The sequence below is a fragment of the Bombina bombina genome, chromosome 2, assembly GCF_027579735.1.
Source record: "Bombina bombina isolate aBomBom1 chromosome 2, aBomBom1.pri, whole genome shotgun sequence".
Classification (NCBI taxonomy): Eukaryota; Metazoa; Chordata; class Amphibia; order Anura; family Bombinatoridae; genus Bombina; species Bombina bombina.
Window position 1 is genome coordinate 1,190,132,123 of NC_069500.1, and position 25,152 is coordinate 1,190,157,274.

The 25,152-nt window shown below is 35.2% G+C and overlaps 1 protein-coding gene across 2 annotated transcripts in view; it reads left to right on the forward strand.

Annotated features, from left to right (window-relative positions):
- Positions 1-25,152, forward strand: part of LOC128648207 (coagulation factor XI) — a 93,570-nt gene that overhangs the window by 62,896 nt on the left and 5,522 nt on the right. For both annotated transcript variants that reach the window (XM_053700852.1, XM_053700851.1), the window contains exons 12-14: positions 5,829-6,004; positions 7,556-7,651; positions 23,269-23,408. In XM_053700852.1, coding sequence (XP_053556827.1) covers positions 5,829-6,004; positions 7,556-7,651; positions 23,269-23,408 — 412 coding nt within the window. The remainder of the gene's footprint in view (positions 1-5,828; positions 6,005-7,555; positions 7,652-23,268; positions 23,409-25,152) is intronic.

Sequence of the window (25,152 nt, forward strand, 5' to 3'; positions counted from 1 at the left end):
GTGAAATGCCCAAAATCCTACTGATTTGTCTTTGGGGAATTTTGTTCTCAAAGATTTGGATTATTCGCTGACGCATCTGTTGGCAGACTGGGGAGCCTTGACCGATCCTTGATCTTGAAGGAATAGTGCTTTTTTGGAGGCTCCTTATATACTATGATTACACGATTGCCTCACCTGTTTTACATCACCTTCTTATTTCAACTTGTCACTATTAGTCCAAAATGTCCCCTGTCCAAACTTTTTTGGAATGTGTTGCAGTCATGAGATTTGAAATAAGTGTATATTTTAAAAAATACAATAAATTTACAAAGTCTTGGGCTCTGTGACACTGCCCTCTCCTATATGCACTCTTATCTCTCTAACAGATCCTTCTCCATCTCTTTTGCTGGTGACTCCTCTTCTTTATTGTAGTACCTCAAGTTTCTGTCCTGGAACCTCTACTCTTCTCTGTTTACACTTCTTCACTGGGTAAACTTATCAACAGCTATGGCTTAAACAATCACCTATATGCTGATGATACCCAGATCTACCTATCCATCCTTGCAGTCTCTCTTTCTGTCAATTCTCAGATCAGCAACTGCTTATCTGGCATTTCCTCCTGGATGGCCTCTTACCACCTAAAAATAAACATGTCCAAGACAGAACTACTTATAATCCCCCCCTCTAACTCTACTCCAGTTTTCTATCACTTTCTGAGCACTGAAACTACTAAACAGCTAATCCACTCCCTGGTAATTTCCCGACTTGACTACTGTAATAACCTACTAACTGTCCTGCCTCTCTCCCTCCTCTCTCCCCTTCAATCCATCCTAAATGCATCTGCCAGGCTAATCCACCTCTCCCAACGTTCTGTTTCTGCTGCACCTCCCTGTGAGTCCCTTCACTGGCTCCCCATTCACAGCAGAGTTAAATTCAAAATTCTCACCTTGACCTACAAAACCCTCATCAATACTTCCCCACATTACCTGTCCTCACTCATCAACAAATATACTCCAGCCCGCCCCATAAGATCCAACAATGACCAGTTCCTTGCGTCCTCTACCATCACCTCCTCCCATGCTAGACTATGACACCAATCTTCTGGAACGCACTTCCTCAAGCTTTCAGACTTTCCCCTAACCTGTCCTCCTTTAAATACTCCCTAAAGACCTTTTTGTTCAAGGAAGCTTGTCACCCGACTCAGTAACAAATTGATTTCACTTACCTAACAGTTGCCCTCATCTATCTCCTCACTAATATCATTCTCATCTTTGCAGTCCCCACCTCCTGTTTCCCATCTTCCTACCCATCTAGATTATAAATTCCCACAGGAATAGGGCCCTCAATTCCCCCTGTATTTGTCTGTCATATTTTGTCTTTTATTGTATTGTTTCTCCATTGTACTTTTATCTTTGTACCTATGGGCAGCATTGTCGAATCTGTTGGCGCTTTATAAATAAAGAATAATAATAATAAAATAATAATAATAAAATAATGTGTTAATAATGGGTCTTCAATATAGTACAGTGTGAATTAAATTTTCAAATGACTCTCTTTGTTTGTTTTTTGGCATTTTCCATACTGCCCAACTTTTTCGGAATTGGGGTTGTATATACAGTATATAAGTGCATTGGAGCCCTTTGCAGTCAAGAAACTGAAAACATGTAAAACTCATATTTATGCAATATTCATATCTAACTCCTTTATTTATACATAACTTAAAGGGAGAGTCTAGTCATAATTAAACGTCCATGATTTAAATAGGACATGCAATTCTAAAAAACTTTCTAATTTACTTTTATCATCAAATTTGCTTTTTTCTCTTGGTATTCTTAGTTGAAAGCTAAACCTAGGTAGGCTCATATGCTAATTTCTAAGCATTTGAAGGACACTTCTTAACTCAGTGCATTTGACAGTTCACAGCTAGACAGCACTAGTTTGTGTGTGCCATATAGATAACATTGTGTTTGCTCCCGTGGAGTTATTTATGAGATAGCCCTGATTGGCTAAAACGCGTCTGTCAAAAGAACTTAGATAAGGGGGCAGTCTGCAGAGGCTTAGATACAAGGAAATTAAAGAGGTAAAAAGGGTATTAATATAAGCGTGCTGGTTATGCAAAACTGGGGAATGGGTAATAAAGAGATTATCTTTTTAAGCAATAGCAATGTTGGTGTAGACATCTGCTCCTTCATGTACATGATAGAAAGATTATCATGATCAATATATACAGTGGAATTGCATTATCAATAACGGCATATTAAAAAGACAATGCAATGAGTAGTAGATTTATTTAAATTTCCTGGGCCCCCTTGTATCATGAGACTGCTATCAGCCAATCACAGACTCATATATGTAATGCGCCTATAAAATACTGTGCATGCTTTGATAATGAAAGTAAATTGGAACGTCTATTAAATTACATCTGAATCATGAAAGTTTATCTTTTACTTTAGTGTTTTCTTAATTTTTTCAATATAGCCTGTACAGTAGATATAAAAAGTCTACACACCCAAATGAAATTGCAGATTAGTTGAAATGTAAAGATATAAATAATAACAATTCAAATGTCATACTTTTTCCATCTCTAAAGTGATCTTCCAACAAACAAAAATCCAAAGGAAAGACCCCAAAACAAATAATAAATTATTAGGAACATTTTAAATTAAAAAAAAGACAATGTCCTAACTTGCATAATTCCACCAAACTAATACTTTGTTGGAGCACCTTTTGCAATGATATTACAGCAGCAAGTCTTTGTGAATAATTCTCTATTACCTTTGCACATCTCAAATTTTATCCCACTCTTCTTTGCAAAAAAGTTCCTTCAAATTCTGAGGAGATATCCTGTGTACAACTCTCTTTAGGTAATTCTATAGGTTTTTTGATGGGATTGTGATCTGTGGGCCTATGTATCAAGCTCCGAATGGAGCTTGATGCCCCGTGTTTCTGGCGAGCCTGCAGGCTCACTAGAAACAGCAGTTTCATAACCTGTCCGCCTGCTCTGAGCAGGCGGACAGACATCGCCGGAATTCAACCCGATCGAGTATGATCGGGTAGATTGACACCCCCCTGCTGGCGGCTGATTGGCCGCGAGTCTGCAGGGGGCGGCGTTGCACCAGCAGCTCTTGTGAGCTGCTGGTGCAATGCTGAATACGGAGAGCGTATTGCTCTCCGTATTCAGTGATGTCTAGCGGACCTGATCCGCACTGTCAGATCAGGTCCGCCAGACTTTGGTAAATAGAGGCCCTGGGCTGTGATTAGGCCATTCTAAGACATTTTTGAATATTCAGTGAAATTAGTTTACGCAAATATTCCTTAGTTGCCCTATTCAGTATTCGTTTTGTTTTAAATGCTCAATTTTAGTAAACATTTACTTTTGCTTTCGTTAAAGCAAATGTAAATCTTTCAAAGCTACAGGTGAAAAGTTCACCTGTAGCTACAATACTTACCTTAACGCACTCCGGACAGCTTGCTGCTTCTTGCCAGAGCCCTGTCCTCAGTAACAGCAGGAGTTACGGTAATTATTAACTCCTTAAAAAAAAAAAAAAAACAACACTGATGAATACTGATGATTTTCATCAGCATGTTTTAATTTTCTTTCATTTTTTTGTGTATTCATTCAGATATTTGTTTTGTGAAAATGAAAATCTGATTTTCGTCACAATTATGTATTCATGACAAAACAAATGCCCAAGTCAAGTCAATTTCTCAACTCTGTATGTAAGTTTTTTGCTGTAAAGATGAGGCATGTTATTTCTGCAGACACAAATTCACAGAACTACAAAATTAAGAATATGTGATATCTTCTAGACAGAAAAAAAGCCAAAACTAATCTTACTGAAACCTCTGGGAGAGAATGGCATCATAAATGGATTAATGGAATTAATTATAAAAAAATTAAACATGCTACATAATTAAAACCTAGTCCATATTTCAGGATGAATAACCTTTGGATTTATGTAGCTCAAATAGAAACTATTTTTAGATATTTATATTTTTCATTATTTGAATTAAAAAATAATAATCTGTTTTAAAGTGAATTTAAATGTTGATGAATTAAAGGCCAGTATCCCATAATAATCTTAAAAAGAGGGGCACTTTAATTTATTAAAGTTTACAAAGATGCCTATTTTTTAAAATACTTACCTTTGCTTTATGGAAAGCAGACTGGCAATCCTCTGCCTGCAGCTCCAGCTTTCTTTAGCAAAAAGATGACGAATCCGGCTTCCTCTGATCGTTTTGTGCCCCTTTGGCGTCCAGCTCATGGGGCAACACAAGGATTGGAGGAAGCCGGATTTGTCATCTATATGCTAAAGAAAGCAGGAGCTGCGGACAGAGGATCGGCAATATGTTTACTATAATAGTATTTTTAAAAATAAGCATCTTTTGTAAACTTTATTTCATTAAAGTGCCCCTGTTTTTAAGAGTATTATTTGACACTGGCCTTCAATTCATTAAAGTTTCCATTCACTTAAAATAAAACAAATCCAATTTAAAAAAAAAGAAGTAATTTCTTTTTATCCCCCCCCAGAATTATGGTCACATGCAAGGAGTGACCGGTATCTGCCAGAAATTCCTGTAGCACTTTTAATGTTGCTGTTGGCCTCTTAGTAGTCTCCCTCATAAGTTTTCTTCTCGTCCTCTCAACAACTTTGGAGGGTCGTCCTGATCTTTGCAATGTCTCTGTGGTGCCACATTTTCTCCTCTTATTGATTATGGTTTTGCCAATGCTCCATAGTACATCCAATGCCTTTGATATTCTTTTATATCCCTCTCTTTTGGTACTTTTCAACAATTCACTCTCTCAGTTTCTTTGGCAACTCTTTATGGACAATGGGGCCCATTTATCAAGCTCCGGATGGAGCTTGAGGGCCCGTGTTTCTATCGAGCCTGCAGGCTCGCCAGAAACAGCAGTTATGAAGCAGCGGTCTAACAGACTTTTGTTAAATATCCCCCAATGGCTCTTAAAGTAGAACGCAACCCCAAACATTCAAGCAAATCCTACAGCCACTGTTGACCTTTATTTGATGGCTGCTTTATGCAATCTATACAAAAACGAGAAGACAGAGAAGTGCAAACACTCATCTGAGTGCAGACAATAGGTGAAATTTATTAAATAGCCCCTTCCAAAGAGTGCTACTTACAAGATAAAAACAAGTACCATTCACATACGTTGTATACAACTATGTTGCTTGCTTCGGCGTCTGACGTGTGACTGACCCGCCTCCTCCTGGATGCTCCCAGCTGATTGAACCGTCAGAATGTTTTGCCCGTAGAATATGCAATCTACCTACAGGATTAAGAATGTGATTATTTAACTGTGAACACAGCTAGTGCCTCTGTAATGAGAGTGTTAAAACCTTTTCAATTAGTGTGTTGTATTTTTTTTGTGTGTTTTTATTTAAAATGTTCCTAACAATTCATTTTACTTTTTTTCCTCTGGATTTTTTTTTTTTTATGGAAGATCACATTACAGATGGAAGAAGTTTGATATTTACATTGTTGTTATTTCTGTCTTTTTATTTAAAAAACCTACAATTTAATAAGGGTGTGGAGCATATTTATATACACTATATTTGAATCCTGATAGGTATAAATGTTCTCAATTCACTGTATATACATAATACATTAAAAGACCCCCTCACGTGGTTAATTAATTAAGAATGTTTATTCTCCTCATTATAATTTGAGATATGAGTCAGTGTGTAACATGCAATACTTTATTACAATTTCTAAGATATTTAATAATATATTTTCAAATATTTGATGATTTTTTTAAACTTTTTTAGATGTTTTATAATTGCAGATACATTGTTTACTAAATAATTTATTTCTCTATATTTTTATAGTTTGAACAATCCTAGTGTATGGAATATCTATGCAGGTATAGTGAAGCTGTCTGATATAACACAGTCAACACCATTTTATGAAGTGGAGCGGATTATAACTCATTCTTTATACAATGGAGCAGAAAATGGCACAGATATAGCCCTGTTAAAGTTGAAAACAGCTATTACATTTAATGGTAAGCATTTTCTATAGGCTATATCACAAATTGTGACCTATCTCAATATAGTTTTGTGACTTAAATAGATGTTGCAAAACCAGTTTAATTGCTGTATCTCAAGGGTTTTGCAATCAACTGCATTTATTAAAAAAACCCCACCTACACTTGAAATCAGGAACAGATGTTTGGTTGATTATATATTTTTATATATGTTTTCTAGTTTAAAAGTGTGTTTTGAGGTATATATTTGATTATATTAACTTGGTCATGAATATGTTTTTTTCCAAACTAAATTGATCATGCAAAAATGTAAACACTACATAAGAGCCAAGAGAAAAGTCAAGATTTGTCGGGCAAACAGGGCAAAGTAGGATTTTATAATGATAATGCTATTGAAATAAAATAATTTGCACAAATCCAGTATAAAAAAAATCAAGTTTTCTGATGGACTGGAATACTGTTCTAGGGGATGATTCTCAATGCAAAGTATCTGCTTTTCTAAGTGCAGATTTAAAATGAAGATGATAAAACCATGTTACAACTGTTTTTTTTATGATATTGTCACACTACATGGGGATATTGTCAAAACAGAGGCAGCTAAAGTGTAGATGTATCCTGAAATTGACAGTCTCTGAAGCTCTACAAAATAAATAGATCACCTAAGTAATTGAAGGAGGCTAAGATTATATGCAGAAATAGGTCTCTGGTGCACAGGAAGGAGTATACAGTTACAGGTCAGGTAGGGAACACACAAGACATCAAAGCCAAAAGGTAGAAGGAATCAAGATCAAAGGGAAGGGAAGTAAAAAATATTTAATAATAGCTCATAAAAAGCATAAATATGTAAATATAAATGTGATTTAATAAAAATAAAAATATACGGATTCAAGGATATGTACTGTGTAGTGTATATCCATCTTATCTCCCAGACCTATGGGAGGAACCTTTTAAGATATTTCTAGATAAAGTAGACCAGCAAATAAAAAAATATGATGTAGTTTCAGGCAAAACATCTTGCAACCAGCGGAACAAAATATGTTAAATAGAAAATACTTTATTATTAATACATGGTGAGATAAGTGTAGCTAAGTTTTTACTCATGTGTAGAAGAGCACTGCTATGACTAGGTGTGTAAATAGACAGCTATGCCTGCTTTGAAAGTCCTCAAATCAGAAAACTCAAAACATTTCTTAGAGGCTTTTCAGAATGGGGGGGGGGGGGGGCAGTGGTCCATGGGTGCATAGTGTACAGAGATTCTTCAGGAGGAGCAGAGCAACAGGTGGAAAAAGTTTGGATGGAGTTGGGTGAAGACAGGAGGGCATTTATTGGTAGGCAGGGGAGGTGGACAGACCTTCCAACTCATGACAATGCTGCAAGATCAGAAACTGCTGTGTCATAGTACTGAAACTAGTATTACTTAGAGAAGCTAACCTATTAATTGTTTATTTATATAAGTGATAGGAGGAAAACAAATGTATCTCAGAAAACTTCAGCCTTATTATTTTGTTTAACAGATAAACAAGCTATTAAGTTATTTTTTTAATTGCCTCATATTTTATATTGTTTCAGAAAAACAACAAGCTATATGTCTCCCACCAAATCAAACACCACTTCAGATACCAAAAACTTGCTGGATAACTGGTTGGGGATACATAGAAGAATATGGTAACTGCATACAAAAATATCTGTTTATTGAACTATTTGATAAAGTGTATACTACATTACAGCATTTCTAATAAAAATATACAAATATGTTGACAACACTGAAGGCAACTGAGTCATCTTCTCTATTAAAGGGATATTTCAGTTATTTTTATAAATGCATAGTAGATATACAGCCAGATTATGAGTGGAGTGCTATCATTAGAACTAGGAGAATAATCACGATCGCAATATTACGGTATTTCACAATATTACGGTATTCTGTACGCTCAAATCCATATTGTAAATGGCGCACTGTTAAAATTACCACAAATGAATTTGCTCAAACTCACGCTAATTTATGCTCCCCATATTTTCTATGGGTAGCGTTGAGCATTAATATGTACTCGTATTACAAGTTGAAAGTAAATGCGATCACTCAAACGTAATCACATTTACCGCTCAACCTTTTTACGAGATCTGAAAAGTTGTGTAAAGAGTTTGTCCAGAGGAAACAGTTGCACTAAATAACCCTATTAACCCCTAAACCACCAGCCCCCACATCACAAATCATCTAAACTCCCTAACCTAACACCCACTAAGTTAAAGGGACATAATACTCATATGCTAAATCACTTGAAACTGATGCAGTATAACTGTAAAAAGCTGACAGGAAAATATCACCTGAGCATCTCTATGTAAAAAAGGAAGATATTTTACCTCACAATCTCCTCAGCTCAGCAGAGTAAGTTCTGTGTAAAAAGTTATACTCAACTGCTCCCAGCTGCAGGTAAAATTTTTTAAAAAAATGAAGAAATGAACAGCAGCCAATCAGCATCAGCAGTGCTGAGGTCATGAACTTGTACTGTGATCTCATGAGATTTGACTTGACTCTCATGAGATTTCATTGTAAACTTCCTTTACCTGATTGGTGAAATAATATGAGAGTGCACGATGCTCATCCCTTCAGATGTCCCAGGACAGACACACTAAAATGCTGCTTAGAAATCCTTTACAATGGGAGGTGGCTACTGAGGAACTTTTGAGGTAAAATATCTTTCTTTTTTACATAGATATGTTCAGGTTATATTTTCTAGTCAGCTTTTTACAGCTATGCTGCATCACTTTCAAGTGTTTAAACATTTGGGTATTATGGCCCTTTAACACAAAATAGACTAACCTTTACAATAAAAAACCTAACTTCCTTTAAAAAGAAAAAAAATTACATGTGAAAGTAAAAAAAAAAAAAACTTACCATTTAAAATAAAAAACTTCCATTACTATTAAAATTAAAAAAAAAAATAATATTACCAAAAAAACAACAACCTAACATTACACAAACAAACAACCTTACCTTACAAAAAATAACAAACACTAACCTTACAAAAAATAAATAAGAAAAATAATCAAAAATAAAAAAAGAGTTATTCCTATTCTTATACCCCAAAATTTAAAAACCACCCTAACATAAAAAAAAAAAACTATTCTAAAACTAAACTACAAATAGCCATATATAGAGGACCTTTTGTAGGGCTTTGCCCTAAAGTGATCAAGCTCTTTTGGTAAAAAACAAATTAAAAACACCTTCTAACATTAAACCCCCCTCGAAAAAACTAAAAAAACTAACTAAAATAATGTTAGGTGTTTTTAATTTTTTTTACCAAAAGAGCTTGATCATTTTAGGACAATGCCCTACAGAAGGCCTCTTTTAAGGGCTATTTGTAGTTTAGTTTTAGAATATATTTTTTTTATTTTTGGTAATTTATTTGCTATTTTATGTAAGGTTAGTGTTGTTTTTTTAATGTTAGGGTTTTTTTTTTAAGTGAGGTATGTTTTTTTTTGGTAATGTTAGTTTTTTTGTATTTTAATAGTAATGTTAGTTTTTTTATTTTAATAGTAATGGTAGTTTTTTTATTTTAAAAGGTAAGATTAGTTTATTTTACTTTCACAGGTAAGTTTTTATTTTTTTAAATGTAGTTAGTTTTTTTTGGTAAAGGTTAGTCTATTTTGTGTTAACTTAGGGGGTGTTAGGTTAGTGGGTTTATATGTTAATGGCTTATTTCATGGTGGGGGGATGGCAGTTTAGGGCTTAAATGGGAAGTGCTTTACTTTGCAATGTGGGGGGCTGGCACTTTAGGGGTTAATAGTGTAGTGCAGACTGCAATGTGGGGGCTGGCAATTTAGGGGTTAATAGTGTAGTGTGGACTTTGCGGTGGGCTATGTGGCAGTTTAGGGGTTCTTAGAGTAGGTGTCTTATGGCGAATCGGGGTAGCACGCAAGTATGGTGTTTTTTTTTCAGGCAAGCAAGCGATATTGTAAGTTCGGCTTTTTGCACGAGTTGAATTAGTGCTGGAGCCATACGTTTTTACTTTCAACTCATAATACCAGCGCAACCCGACTCACGCAAATGGTTTACCTCTAGCAAAGTTAGCACTCTAGTGAAAGCACTAGTTAGCGCTCCACTTGAATTCTAACCAAGTAAATGCTTAAAGAATATCTCATTTTACAAAAATGTTGGCAGTCAAGGGCATATCCCTTGATTATCTTTATATTATCTGTCTTGCTATTGACAATTTGTTGCATAAAAATTAATTTATGCACCAAGCAAGCAATTCATGTCTCTATGAGGGCAGATGAAAAAAAACAACATCCGTTTCATCAAATTTCAGGATAAGCGGGCAAGATAAATAATATGAAAGCATTGTGAAATATTGTGTCTCTTTAATAAAACTGACAGCGAGATTACGAGTTTTGCGGTAACAGGGATGCGGTGCTAACGTGTAGTTTTTCTTACCGCCCACTTACATACAGTGCTGGTATTACGGGTTTTTACAAACCCGGCATTAACAGGCAAGAAGTGAGTGTAGAGCAAAATTTTGCTCCACATTTCACTCCAATACCAGTGCTGCTTAAGTCAGCTGTGAGCTGGTTGTACGTGCTCGTGCATGGTTTCCCCATAGGAATCAATGGGGAGAGCCGGTGGAAAAAAAGTCTAACACCTGCAATAAAGCAGCGTAAAACTCAGTAACGCAGCCCCATTGATTCCTATGGGGAATTAAAATGTATGTTTACACCTAGCACCCTAACATGAACCCCGAGTCTAAACACCTCTAATCTTACATTTATTAACCCCTAATCTGCCGCCCCGACATCATTGCCACCTACATTATATTTTTTAACCCCTAATCTACCGCTCCGGACATCGCCACCACTATAATAAACATATTAACCCCTAAACCGCCACACTCCCGCCTCGCAAACATTAGTTGAATATTATTAACCCTAATCTGCCGTCCCTAACATCGTCACCACCTACCTACATTTATTAACCCCTAATCTGCTGCCCCCAACGTCGCCGCCACTATACTAAATGTATTAACTCCTAAACCTAAGTCTAATCCTAACACCCCCTAACTTAAATATAATTACAATAAATCTAAATAAAAATTAATATTATTACCTAAATAATTCCTATTTAAAAATAAATACTTACCTGTAAAATAAACCCTAAGATAGCTACAATATAACTAACAGTTACACTGTATCTAGCTCATAACAGGCAAGTTTGTATGTATTTTAACTAGGTAGAATAATTACTAAATAGTTATTAACTATTTAATAACTACCTAGCTAAAATAAATACAAATTGACCTGTAAAACAAAACCTAACCTAAGTTACAATAACACCTAACACTACACTACAATTAAAAAAAATAACTAAATTAAATACAATTAAATAATTTAACTAAATTAAATACAATTCAATAAATTAAATTAGCTAAAGTACAAAAACAAACAAACAGAAAATAATAAACAAATTACAAGATCTTTAAACAAATTACAACTAATCTAATAGCCCTATCAAAATAAAAAAGCCCCCCAAAATAAAAAAAGCCTAAACTAAACTACCAATAGCCCTTAAAAGGGCCTTTTGCAGGGCATTGCCCCAAGGAAATCAGCTCTTTTACCCCCCAACAGAAAACCCACAACCCACACAACCAACCCCCCAAATAAAAACCTAACTAAAACAACCTAAGCTCCCCATTGCCCTGAAAAGGGCATTTGGATGCAGTTAGCTCTTTTGCGGCCCAAAGCTCTAACCTAAAAATAAAGCCCACCCAATACACCCTTAAAAAACCTAACTAACCCCCTGAAGATCGACTTACTGTTCTAAAGACCGGACATCCATCCTCAAGGAAGCGGCAGAAGCTTTCATCCAACCGGGCCGAAGTCCTCAATGAAGCCGGGAGAAGTCTTCATCCAAGCCGGACGCAGTGGTCCTCCAGATGGGCAGAAGTCTTCATCCATATGGCATCTTCTATCTTCATCCATCCGACGCGGAGCGGCTCCATCTTCAAGACATCCGACGTGGAGCATCCTTTTCATCCAGAGTCTTCTTACTGAATGACGGTTCCTTTAATTGACGTCATCCAAAATGGCGTCCCTTAGATTCTGATTGGCTGATAGAATTCTATCAGCCTATCGGAATTAAGGTATAACAAATCCTATTGGCTGATGCACTTTAGTTATGAGTTTTATGCTACGGCGTTGTACCATAAAACTCATAACTACTGACTTTAGAATGCGGTACGAATCATGACGGGGCAGGGTGTAACGCTCACTTTTTGACCTCCCAGGACAGACTCGTTATATCGTTGCTATGGAAGACCCATGGAAAAAAGACTTTACGAAGTTTATGTAAGTCGGTTTGCGGTAAGGCCAAAAAAGTGTATACCAGCGGGCGTAAAAAAGAAGCGTAAGGACCTGTTAATGCTGCTTTTGTAGCTTACCACACAACTCGTAATCTAGCCATGAGTGATTTAATTGTTAAATTTATACTTTCATTTGTACTATTGCCTTAATCACTGGCTTTACAAGCATTTCATGCCTTAGATTATCTGTGTTACATCCAAATACTTAACAATGTTTTTTTATTCTTGATTAATATTCCAATTTTGGCTTTCATATTTTGTTTCAGCAGACAAACTAATGATAAAAAAGACAGAAAAGAACATTGAGATATTTGAAAATCTATATAGGGAGATAAACAGTCAGGACATTGCTTATACAAAGAGTTCATGGGTATGAACTGATGCGGACATCATAGAAAGATGCCATTTACAAGTGAAAAATAGTAGAAGATGAGAGTATAAGAGTAATCTGACAATAAAAATATCAGATAGATATATAATTTAATAGTTTTCTTTGTAGTGGATCGATGATTTTGAGATACTGTCTTTGAATTTATGTGTGTTGTTTACCAAGTACAATATTGGTAATTTATATCAATCTTAAAAAAATCAAAAAGACTGTCCAAATACAGAGCATCAGACAATTTCCCATTCAGGGCTAGATTATGAGTGGCATGCAAACTATAGTGCGCCAGCGATATGGGGTATTTCACATCTCTTTGTGTGCAACGGTAACTTCAGAGCTCTGGTTAACTTTTACGCAAGGTAAAAAAGTTGCACAAAACACATCAAATATATATTAAAAGTACAGTTACACTCATAACACTTATAAAAATTATTAAAAACAATTGCATTAAAAAGATATGAGGTCTCAGGTGTTTAAAAAATAAAAAGGACTGCTAAGGGCAGAGATAGAGATACATACATACACATGTCTTAATATGTATATGTATGTATAAATATATATATATATGTTTATATATGTTTATATGTGTGTACATATGTATTTATGTGTTTTACTGTACATATTTAAAATTGCAATGTTCACTTACAGGATAATGGACCTTGTATTGTAAATACATACATATTTCTATATCTATCTATCAATATATACCTGTATATCTATTCCTATAGGTATTTATATATATATATTTTACATTAACAGTATCATATATATGTATATATTTAAAAGTAAAAATTACATTATTTTTTATCCACCTAGATTACGAGTTGTGCATTCATGATTTAACACTGAAAAAATGGTCATTTCAGCTTTAAAACAGCAACGCAACCATTACAAGTCTTGTCGGTATAGCTGTACCTCAAGCCTTTTAGCCTGTAACGCAACGTCAGTCCCGCACTCAAAAACATTATGTTTTTTTATGGGATTCCCATAGCGATTGCATTACGAGTTGTGCGGTGAGGCTAAAAAGCTTGTATTACACCCTATATTGACATGATCTGTGCCGCCATCTGAGAGCAGTAGTTATGAGTTTTACGCAACAAAACTGTTACATAAAACTCATAACTAAAGTGTTACAAAGTACACTAACACCCATAAACTACCTATTAAACACTATTTTAAAGTTATTAACCACTAATCTGCCGGTCCCGTCATTGCCACCACTAATAAAATGTATTAACCCCTATTCCGCCTCTCCCCGACATCGCCGCCACTAAATAAAGTTATTAACCCCTAAACCTCTTGCCTCCCACATCACTACCACTAAATAAAAAACCCTAGCCTACAATAAACTACCAATAGCCCTTAAAAAGGGCCTTTTGTAGGGCATTGCCCTAAATAAATCAGCTCTTTTCCCTGTAAAAAAATACAGTAAAAACCACCACTCAACTAACCTCCCATTCAGGTCTTTTAAGACAAGGCCAAACCCTAATCTAAAAAAAAGCCACCCCAAAAAACCTTAAAAAAAACCTAACACTAACCCCTCTTTAGGTACTCACAGTTGCTTAAGTCCGGCTTGAACAATATTCATCCCAGCGGCTCCATCTTCATCCAGGCGGCTCCATCTTCATCCAGGCAGATCCATCTTCATCCATCGCGGATTATTCGAATCAGTCAATAGGAATGAGAGCTGCTTAAATCCTATTGGCTGATTTGAACAGTCAATAGGATTTCAGCAGCTCTATTTCCTATTGGCTGATTTAAAATTTTCAGCCAATAGGAATGCAATAGTACCCCCAGTTTAAAAGGGATACCTTGCATTTGAATCTTCAGTGTGCGGCGGATGATCGCATGAAGAGGACCTCCACATCAGATTGATGGACATCTGCCTGAACCTACGCCTTGGACCTACGCCTGGACCTCCGTCTTGGACCTTCACCTGGACCTCTGCCTTGGACCTTCGCCTCCGTGCATCGACCGCTCTGCCTCTGCAGGGATGCATTTTGGAGTGGGTTTTTATTTTTAGATTAGTGTTTGGGCATTTCATAAAAGAGCTGAATGCCCTTTTAAGGGCAGGAAAAAGAGTTAAATGCCCTTTTAAGGGCAATGCTCATACAAATGCCCTTTTCAGGGCAATGGATAGATTAGGTTTTACTTTAGTTTTATTTTGTGGGTTTGGGGGGTGGGGGGTTGTATACTGTTAGGGGGTGTTTGTCTTGTTTTGTAGCAAAAGGCCCTTTTAAGGACCCACAAAAGGCCCTTTTAAGGGCCCTTGGTAGTTTATTCTAGATTAGGTTTTTTTATTTTTTGTAATTTTAGTGTTTTTTATTTTTTGTAATGTTAGGTTTTAGTGTAAGGCAGTTTAGGTTTCGTATTTATTTTAACTAGGTAGTTAGTAAATAGTTAATAACTATTTATTAACTAGTCTACCTAGTTAAAATAAATACAAACTTACCTGTGAAATAAAAATAAAACCTAAGCTAACTACAATGTAACTATTAGTTATATTGTAGCTAGCTTAAGTTTTATTTCACAGGAAAGTATGTATTTAGTTTTAAATAGGTATTATTTAGTTAATAATTGTAAGTTTAATTTAGCTCTATTTTAATTATGTTAAATTTAGGGGTGTTAGGGTTAGGTTTAAGGTTACGTTAGGGTTAGGTTTAGGCTTAGGTTAAAGGGTTACTAGTTTAAATTAGTATATTTCGTTGTGGGGAGCTTGCGGTTTAGGGGCTTAATAACTTTAGTATAGTGAGGGTGATGTGGGTGGACGGCAGATTAGGGGTTAATAATATTTAAATAGTGTTTGCGATGTGGGAGGGTGGTGGTTTAGGGGTTAATAACTTTAGTATAGTGGCGACGATGTTGGGGAGTGGCGAAATAGGGGTTAATAAATTTTATTAGTGGCAGTGATGTCGGGAGCGGCAGATTAGGGATTAATACATTTAATACGTTTGCGATGTGGGAGGGCCTCGGTTTCGGGGTTAAAAGGTAGTTTATGGGTGTTAGTGTACTTTGTAACACTTTAGTTATGAGTTTTATGTAACAGTTTTGTAGCATAAAACTCATAACTACTGCTTTTAGATTGTGAAACGGATCTTGTCGGTATAGGCTGGAACGCAAGCTTTTTAGCCTCACCGCAAAACTCGTAATGGCAGCGCTATGGAAGTCCAATGAAAAAAATTAATTTCTACGTGTACGGGACTGACGTTGCGTTACAGGCTAAAAGGCTTGCGATACAGTTATAATTTGAGCGCAAATCGACGCATGCAAAAGTCTCCATCTAACATAGATTATGCTCCAATGGGAGTGCTGAATTGCTCTCCAGTCTTAATCTAGCCCTTAATTTAAAATATTATAAAAAGTAATAAAAATAATTTAAAATTATTTTACACACTGCAAAATAGTCTAAATAATTCATAGAATAGATATTACAGTATTTATAATAATTTAAAATAATTTTTATAAATTGTTTTAATAACTAATAAATTAATAACACACGTTGAAGATAACAATTCTTCATGTGCACTAACCGGACACCATGTTAATCCTAAATTGCAAACCCCGATGTGCCTTTACCATATTTAACATTCCTATGCTCTTCACATACAAAATATACTTTTTATTATTAAATATATATTTATATATATATGTATATATATATATATATATATATATATGTATATATATATAATGTTCATGTAAAATAGATATCTATACCTATATATCTATAGGAATAGATATACAGGTATAGGTATATATATATATATATATATATATATATATATCTGTGAAGAACATAGGAATGTAAATTATGAGTAACACACATCGGGGGTTCCCACTTTAGGTATAACATGGTCTCAGGTTAGCCCAAATGAAGAATTACTAATCTTACATCTTGTTATTGAAATATTAAATATTAAACAAAATTAATTAATAATTATTAAAAATTATTATCCTGTTAAAAATGCTAAATAATCCATAGAATATGTATCTATCTATCTATCTATCTATCTATCTATCTATCTATCTATCTATCTAGCTATCATCTATCAATATATTATATGACATCTATAATATTTTCTAATAATTATTATTCATTTTAAAAATATCTTATATTTAATATTTCAAAAACATGATATAAGTTTAGTAATTCTTTATGTGCGCCAACCTGACACTGGGATTTAGGTCTAACGCAGTGCTGGGTTAAAGCACATGAAGAATTGCTAACCTCAGTATGTGTTATTGAAAAATTACATATAAAATATGTAAAATAAATATTATTACAAATTATTATACATACCGTGGAATATATATTATTTAGAATATTCAGATTTTTTTTTTAGTATGTATAATCATTTTTTAATATTTTTTTTTTCTTTTAATATTTAGGGCTAGAGTATGGATGGAGTGCCTGAGGATTATTGTGAGGGGTTGTTCTCATCAGGCTTACCACTCGTATTACGAGTTTAAAGTAAATGTGATTGCGTGAGCACAATTGGGATTTACTCTAGAATGATTACGGTGACTTTAGAGCTCTGGTTAACTGTTTTACAAAACTTAAAAGTTGGACAAAACACATTAAAAATACATTACAAAGTACACTTACACTCATAATAACACTATCTAATACAAATTATTCAATAATAGTATTGCACACAAAAATTATAAAGGCTCAAAGATATGAGGTCTCAGGTGTGGAAAAAACAGGCAGGGAAAGGGCTTTAGCATTGAGATACATGCATATATACGTGTACATATGTATTTATATGTGTATATATATATTTACAGACATATATACACGTACAATTGCACAAATACATATGTATACATATATGGAACCCTTTGGAGTTAAGTAGATGAAAACATGTAAAAGCATATTTATGCAATATTCATTTTTAATAAAGGTTTTAACTATGTATTTACTGTAAATATTTCACATTCCAATGATCTGCACATAGCAGAATATCTTCTTTGTATTTCTAAATATACTGTATTCCTGTATTCCTATATATTTATATCTGTTTAGATATATATTGTATCAACATATCATCAGATATATGTAGAAATATTTATTTATGAAGAAATAGAACATATTCTGTTATGTGCAGAACATTGGAATGTGAAATATTCATATTTTAATGTTAGGTTAATGCAAATGAGAATATGCAATTGTGTTTGCGCGAAAGTGGTGTTAGGTTTTTTCCACTTTTTTTCTCCATTGACTTCTATGGGGGAATAAGCGCAACATGACGAGCGCAAAATTCTTACTTCTAATGCAATTAATGCTCAATGTTAATTTGTGCTCCACTCGTAATCGGGGCCTTAATAATTAATATTTTAATACGATAACGTCCATTGAAGTTAGCAATTCTTCATTTGAGCTAACCCGACACTGTGTTATACCTAAAGTGTGAAACACTAAAGAGCAATAAGCATATTTTACATTCCTATGTTCTTTACATTGAATTTTTATTACAATCATAAGAACAGAATGTCTCAGCACTGTGAGTGTAGGTGATTTAAAAGTTCATATATGAGAGGCTGTGGATATGGAATACAATGCACTATATGACAAATGATCAGTCCAAACAAATTAGAACATGCATTAATAACGCTAAGTCCTTACCAGTGGATAGGCAGACTTCTCTGTTTCTTGCGTGTCTAGTGTCTAGGTTGCTCCGGTTGGTCGTAAGGAGATCTCTTGGCGTGTCCACTTTTGTTGTCCAGGGTTTTCTCCTGCACTCATGTGCTATGAAAGTTTCCTCCGTCTGTGTAACTGCTTGTCACCCTCTTTCAACCTGTGGCAACCTCTGATTACGTCATCTGGTACACTGACCGTCTCCTTTCCAAATTATCTTCACGTAGCAAATCCTCCTGCAGCCTTTCCAGTCTGTAACAGACTGATGAGACTGTGCTCACTTCTCCCCAAATCCAATAGTTAGCAATATTAGCACAAATCAGGAGCACCAGTACATCCGTTTAAATAAAACATAACATTTATTGTTGAATTACAGCTGGATAAAAAGTTGCAAACGTAACCACACTCTATCAGTAAGTAACATATGCAATGCCCATTGTTCTAACGTGTTTCGGCATTAGCGGTAGTCAAAGCTATGACTATGGCTAATGCCGAAATGCATTAGCACAATGGGCATTGCATATGCTACTTAGTGATAGAGTGTGGCTATGTTTGTAACTTTTTATCCAACTGTAATTCAACAATAAATGTTATGTTTTATTGAATTTGTATTATTTAAATATATATTATTTATATGCACCCATTGGGTTTTGCTTTCTCGCAAACTTTTTAGTTTCAACTTGTAATACATGCGCAACCCGATGCGCGCAAAAAGCTTACTTCTAGCTAAGTTTATGCTCAAGCGAAAGAGCTAAATAGCGCTCCATTTGTAATTAGCTGTGCAGATGTTATAACAAGTAATGGGGAATTCAATAAAGGGAAAGATGCAGTACAGTCTCTCATTATGGGTCTGTTTGCTTCTGGCTATAAGCTTAAAAGGATAAATAATAGAGATATAATGATATATATATGTCATGTGACAAAGAAAGTACATCCTCTTTGATTTGTATGGTTTTAAATATCAAGACATAATAACAATCATCTGGTCCTTAGCAGGTTTTAAAATTAGGTAAATACAACCTCAGATGAACAACAACACATGACATATTACACTGTGTCATGATTTATTTAAAAAAAATAAAGTCAAACTCGAGAAACCATGCGTGAAAAACTAAGTGCACTCTTACTGCTTTCATAGGAATTAAGCGGTTAAGTAAAAGCCAGGTGTTGCTAAACAAATGCCATTGATTAATTTATCATCATCAAGTTTGACCACCTCTGTAAAAGCCGAGATTTTATCAGTTTGCTGGTCTACGGTCTAGTGCATCAGGTTTGTGTTAACACAGTTCCAAGGAGGAAAGACATCAGCAATGATCTTAGAGAAGCAATTGTTTCTGCTCATCAATCTGTGCAGTGTTATAAGGCCATTTCCAAACGATTTAAAGTCCTTCATTCTACAGTGAGAAAGATTATTCACAAGTGGAAAACATTCAAGACTGTTACCATTTTCCCAGGAGTGGACATCCCAGTAATTTCACCCTAAGATCAAACCATGCAATGCTCAGAGGAATTGCAAAACCCCTAAGTTGTAACTCAGACTCTACAGGCCACAGTTAGCTTGTTAAATGTTAAAGTTCATGACAGAACAATTAGACTGAACAAATATGGTTTGTATGGAAAGGTTGCCAGGAGAAAGCCTCTTCTCTCAAAAAAGAACATGGCAACACGGCTTAGGTTTGCAAAGTTGCATCTGAACAAACCACAAGATTTCTGGAACAATGTCCTTTGTACAGATGAGACCAAAGTGGAGATGTATGGCCATAATACACAGCGTCACGTTTGTCAAAAACCAAACACAGTATATAAGCCCAAAAACCTCATACCAGCTGTCAAGCACGACGGTGGAGGGGTGCGGATTTGGGCTTGTTTTGCAGCCACACCTTGCAGTCATTGAACTCCTCTGTAAACTAAAGTATTCTAGAGTCAAATGTGAGACCATCTGTCCCACATGGCTGAAAAAGAAAAGAATCAAGGTGTTGCAATGGCCTAGTCAAAGTCCAGACCTCAACCCGATTTAAAAACTGTGCCAGGACCTTAAGACAGCTGTGATTAAATCTGAAAAATATCCCTGAAAACTAGCAGACATGTTTTTTTTAATCTTTTTATTATAAGGATAATTAAATTACAACAGAATGTAATATCATATTAATATCATACTAATGTACACTCCATAGAATCATACTGTTTTCTTAAACAAAATTTCATTTACATTTTGTCTTTTGAAAATACAAAAATTTAAAATGACGTATATACCTTTTTTTAAAATCTTAACAGGATCTTAGTTTAGACAGTTAATACAGGATCGTTATTCAAAACCCATTTTCCCCTTCCCCCCCAAAAAAACAAAACAACACACTAGGGAAACCCCCCCCAGGCTAAACACCGTTTAGCCAACCGATCTCTCCTCTTAGGATGGCACCCTGCACATATAGTGAGTTATAAAACGGCTTGTAAATTTGTTTTTGCGTTCCAACTGGGAGTGAGGTAATAAAATGTCCCTATTTTTTAAAGAAATTCATCACATCAGTTTCTGAGTTGATCACATAATCAAATTGCTCAACTATTATCTTTCCCTCTAATTTACTTAGAAACTGGGTAAAGCTGGGGCCTCTACGGGATTTCCAAGAACTAAAAATTATGTTTCTAGCACATAATACCACAAAATTAATAAATCTACTGTTATGTAGCCTATTACTTCCCTCTTTTAAAAATAAAACCTCTTCTAATTGTAATTCAATATTTTGTTGTATAATCTTGGATAGCCAAAAAGAAACCCTATACCAAAACTGTCTAACCTTTGGGCAACCCCATACACAATGTATTACATTTGCGAGATGAAGGCTACATTTGGACAGTTTTTAAATATATCTGCATCCCAAGAAGCCACCCTACTAGGTGTTATATAGGAACGATTAATACGTTTGATATGAGACTCACGCCATGATTAAAAGGAGGGTAGCCTTCCATGCTCTTGTTATACTATTTTGGATCATATCATTATTATCTCCATTTAGGTCCCGAGACCATTACAACACTAAGCAGACATGTTAGTGGCCTTCCTCTCTTTCTCTACTCCCTTTAGCAAGTCTCTCTGAGCACCTCTTCTACTAGCTAGTTATGATCCTAATGAGGTAAAACCTACATATTGAGAATATTGCTCCTGAAACTGATTAGACATTGAAGTCAAACTACCATGGAGATTTCAAATTCCTGCCAAGAAGTTCTGGAATCTACAAAATGTTGTTGTCTTTTGATTCAAATTTTTTTCCTATGGCATAATGTATTTCTGAAATACAACAAAGGGGTTTTTTGGTTAAGCACACCACAAAAGGAATGTTTAATCTTAACACACATATTGTGGGAGTGCTACCAAAGTGACCAAAACAATTACAAAACAACAAAAAATATTGGTGCACATCCAACCACTTAAGTCCACTCTTTCATGGCATATTTGTATATGCTTCTGTTTGCCAAATATACTTACATAGCTTCTAATAAAATTGGGATTAACATCTCACAATAATAATGACTTATATTTATGCTGCAAAAAATGTTTTGCTTTAAAAAAAAAAAAAAAATGCCTTTAAATGAAATGGGATCTTAGTCACACAATATGATCATATTCTGCTAAGCCAGTCACCATTCCTACACTAACCAGTTTCCACACTGCAGCAAGTCATGTCTACACAGTGTGAAGCTTTCTAGCTTATTAAAGGATTACTTTCTGTTATAATTTTTAAGCTAAACAACTAACATATTAAAGTTAATAAACATTAATTAAAACCTACTGACCTATATTTTCTCCAAAACGAAGTTTCATAACGTTCTAAAAGTTATATCTTTTATTCGCCGATGATGTCACGTTATCCTGCCCACTATTTTCAGCACTGCATGTTCAAAATACTTAAACCAATACCTTTGTGTTTAAAGCGCCATTTTGAAACCTAGGTATTGTAAACGGATTGGTACAGAGCAAAGGAAACCCACGGAGTGGGTTTGGAAAACAATTAAATTTGCAGATAAGATTTCTGATATACGGTAGAGATATGTTAATGAAATACTATTGATAAAAAGTGTATTTGGGGTAGTTAGTTAGTAACAGGCATAGAAAATATTTACTTACAGTGGCCCTTTAAGTATATTTATCTGGAACACACCTGAGCTGGGTGGCGTGCATTAACGCCACCCAGCTCAGGTGTGTTCCAGATAAATATTCTTAATAAGCTAGAAAGCTTCACACTGTGTAGACATGACTTGCTGCAATGTGGAAACTGGTTAGTGTAGGAATGGTGACTGGCTTAGCAGAATATGATCATATTGTGTGACTAAGATCCCATTTCATTTAAAGGCATTTTTTTTTTTTTAAAGCAAAACATTTTTTGCAGCATAAATATGTCAATATTATTGCGAGATGTTAATCCCAATTTTATTTGAACTATGTAAGTATATTTAGCAGATAGAAGTATATTTGTTTTTGCAGCACAGATATAGGCTCATATTATTGTGAGATGTTTATCCCAATCTTATTAGAAGCTATGTAAGTATATTTGGCAGACAGAAGCATATACAAATATGCCATGAAAGAGTGGACTTAAGTGGTTGGATGTGCACCAATATTTTTTGTTGTTTTATAATGTATTTCTGGTGTTATGTTCCCAAATGTTATATTTATTAATTGTATTATAAATAAATGATAGTTGTTTCTCTATTGTGGATGTGTTAATCATCCTGGTGTCCTTGGCAGACTTTGGTTTTGAAAAAATATATGAGGCAAACATGAGCTGAAATTGAGGGCGGCATAATAGTTCCCTATGTCAATAACACTGTTTTCATGCATTTTGTAGGTAACCAAATGTTGTTGTTTTTTTAAAGTGTAACTTATGTGAATTTTCCTAATTTATTTCAGGCAAGGCAACTAATATTCTTCAAAAAGCGGAAGTTCCACCAATCTCAACTGAGGAATGTCAAGCAAGTTATGATCAGAACAGTATAACTAATCAGGTGGTGTGCGCTGGATACAAACATGGCCAAGTCGATGCCTGCAAGGTTTGTCTACATGTTGTTTAACTCTTAGGCCTAGATTTGGAGTTTGGCGGTAGATGGGCTATTAACGCTCCGCAGGCTTTTTTCTGGCCGCACCATAAAATTAACTCTGGTATCGAGAGTTCAAAAAAATGCTGCGTTAGGCTCCAAAAAAGGAGCGTAGAGCATTTTTACCGCAAATGCAACTCTCGATACCAGAGTTGCTTACGGACGCGGCCAGCCTCAAAAACGTGCTCGTGCACGATTCTCCCATAGGAAACAATGGGGCTGTTTGAGCTGAAAAAAAACCTAACACCTGCAAAAAAGCAGCGTTCAGCTCCTAACGCAGCCCCGTTGTTTCCTATGGGGAAACACTTCCTACGTCTGCACCTAACACCCTAACATGTACCCCGAGTCTAAACACCCCTAACCTTACACTTATTAACCCCTAATCTGTCGCCCTCGCTATCGCTGACCCCTGCATTATATTATTAACCCCTAATCTTCCGCTCCGTAAACCGCCGCAACTTACATTATCCCTATGTACCCCTAATCTGCTGCCCCTAACACCGCCGACCCCTATATTATATTTATTAACCCCTAACCTGCCCCCCACAACGTCGCCGCCAGCTACTTACAATAATTAACCCCTAATCTGCCGAGCGGACCTGAGCGCTACTATAATAAAGTTATTAACCCCTAATCCGCCTCACTAACCCTATCATAAATAGTATTAACCCCTAATCTGCCCTCCCTAACATCGCCGACACCTAACTTCAATTATTAACCCCTAATCTGACGACCGGAGCTCATCGCTACTATAATAAATGGATTAACCCCTAAAGCTAAGTCTAACCCTAACACTAACACCCCCCCTAAGTTAAATATAATTTAAATCTAACGAAATTAATTAACTCTTATTAAATAAATTATTCCTATTTAAAGCTAAATACTTACCTGTAAAATACATCCTAATATAGCTACAATATAAATTATAATTATATTGTAGCTATTTTAGGATTAATATTTATTTTACAGGCAACTTTGTAATTATTTTAACCAGGTACAATAGCTATTAAATAGTTAAGAACTATTTAATAGTTACCTAGTTAAAATAATAACAAAATTACCTGTAAAATAAATCCTAACCTAAGTTATAATTAAACCTAACACTACCCTATCAATAAATTAATTAAATAAACTACCTACAATTACCTACAATTAACCTAACACTACACTATCAATAAATAAATTAAATACAATTGCTACAAATAACTACAATTACATAAACTAACTAAAGTACAAAAAATAAAAAAGAACTAAGTTACAAAAAATAAAAAAATATTTACAAACATAAGAAAAATATTACAACAATTTTAAACTAATTACACCTACTCTAAGCCCCCTAATAAAATAACAAAGACCCCCAAAATAAAAAAATGCCCTACCCTATTCTAAATTAATAGAGTTAAAAGCTCTTTTACCTTACCTTCCCTGAACAGGGCCCTTTGCGGGGCATGCCCCAAGAAGTTCAGCTCTTTTGCCTGTAAAAAAAAACATACAATACCCCCCCCAACATTACAACCCACCACCCACATACCCCTAATCTAACCCAAACCCCCCTTAAATAAACCTAACACTAAGCCCCTGAAGATCTTCCTACCTTGTCTTCACCATCCAGGTATCACCGATCCGTCCTGGCATCCGGTGCTGAAGAGGTCCAGAAGAGGCTCCAAAGTCTTCCTCCTATCCGGCAAGAAGAGGACAT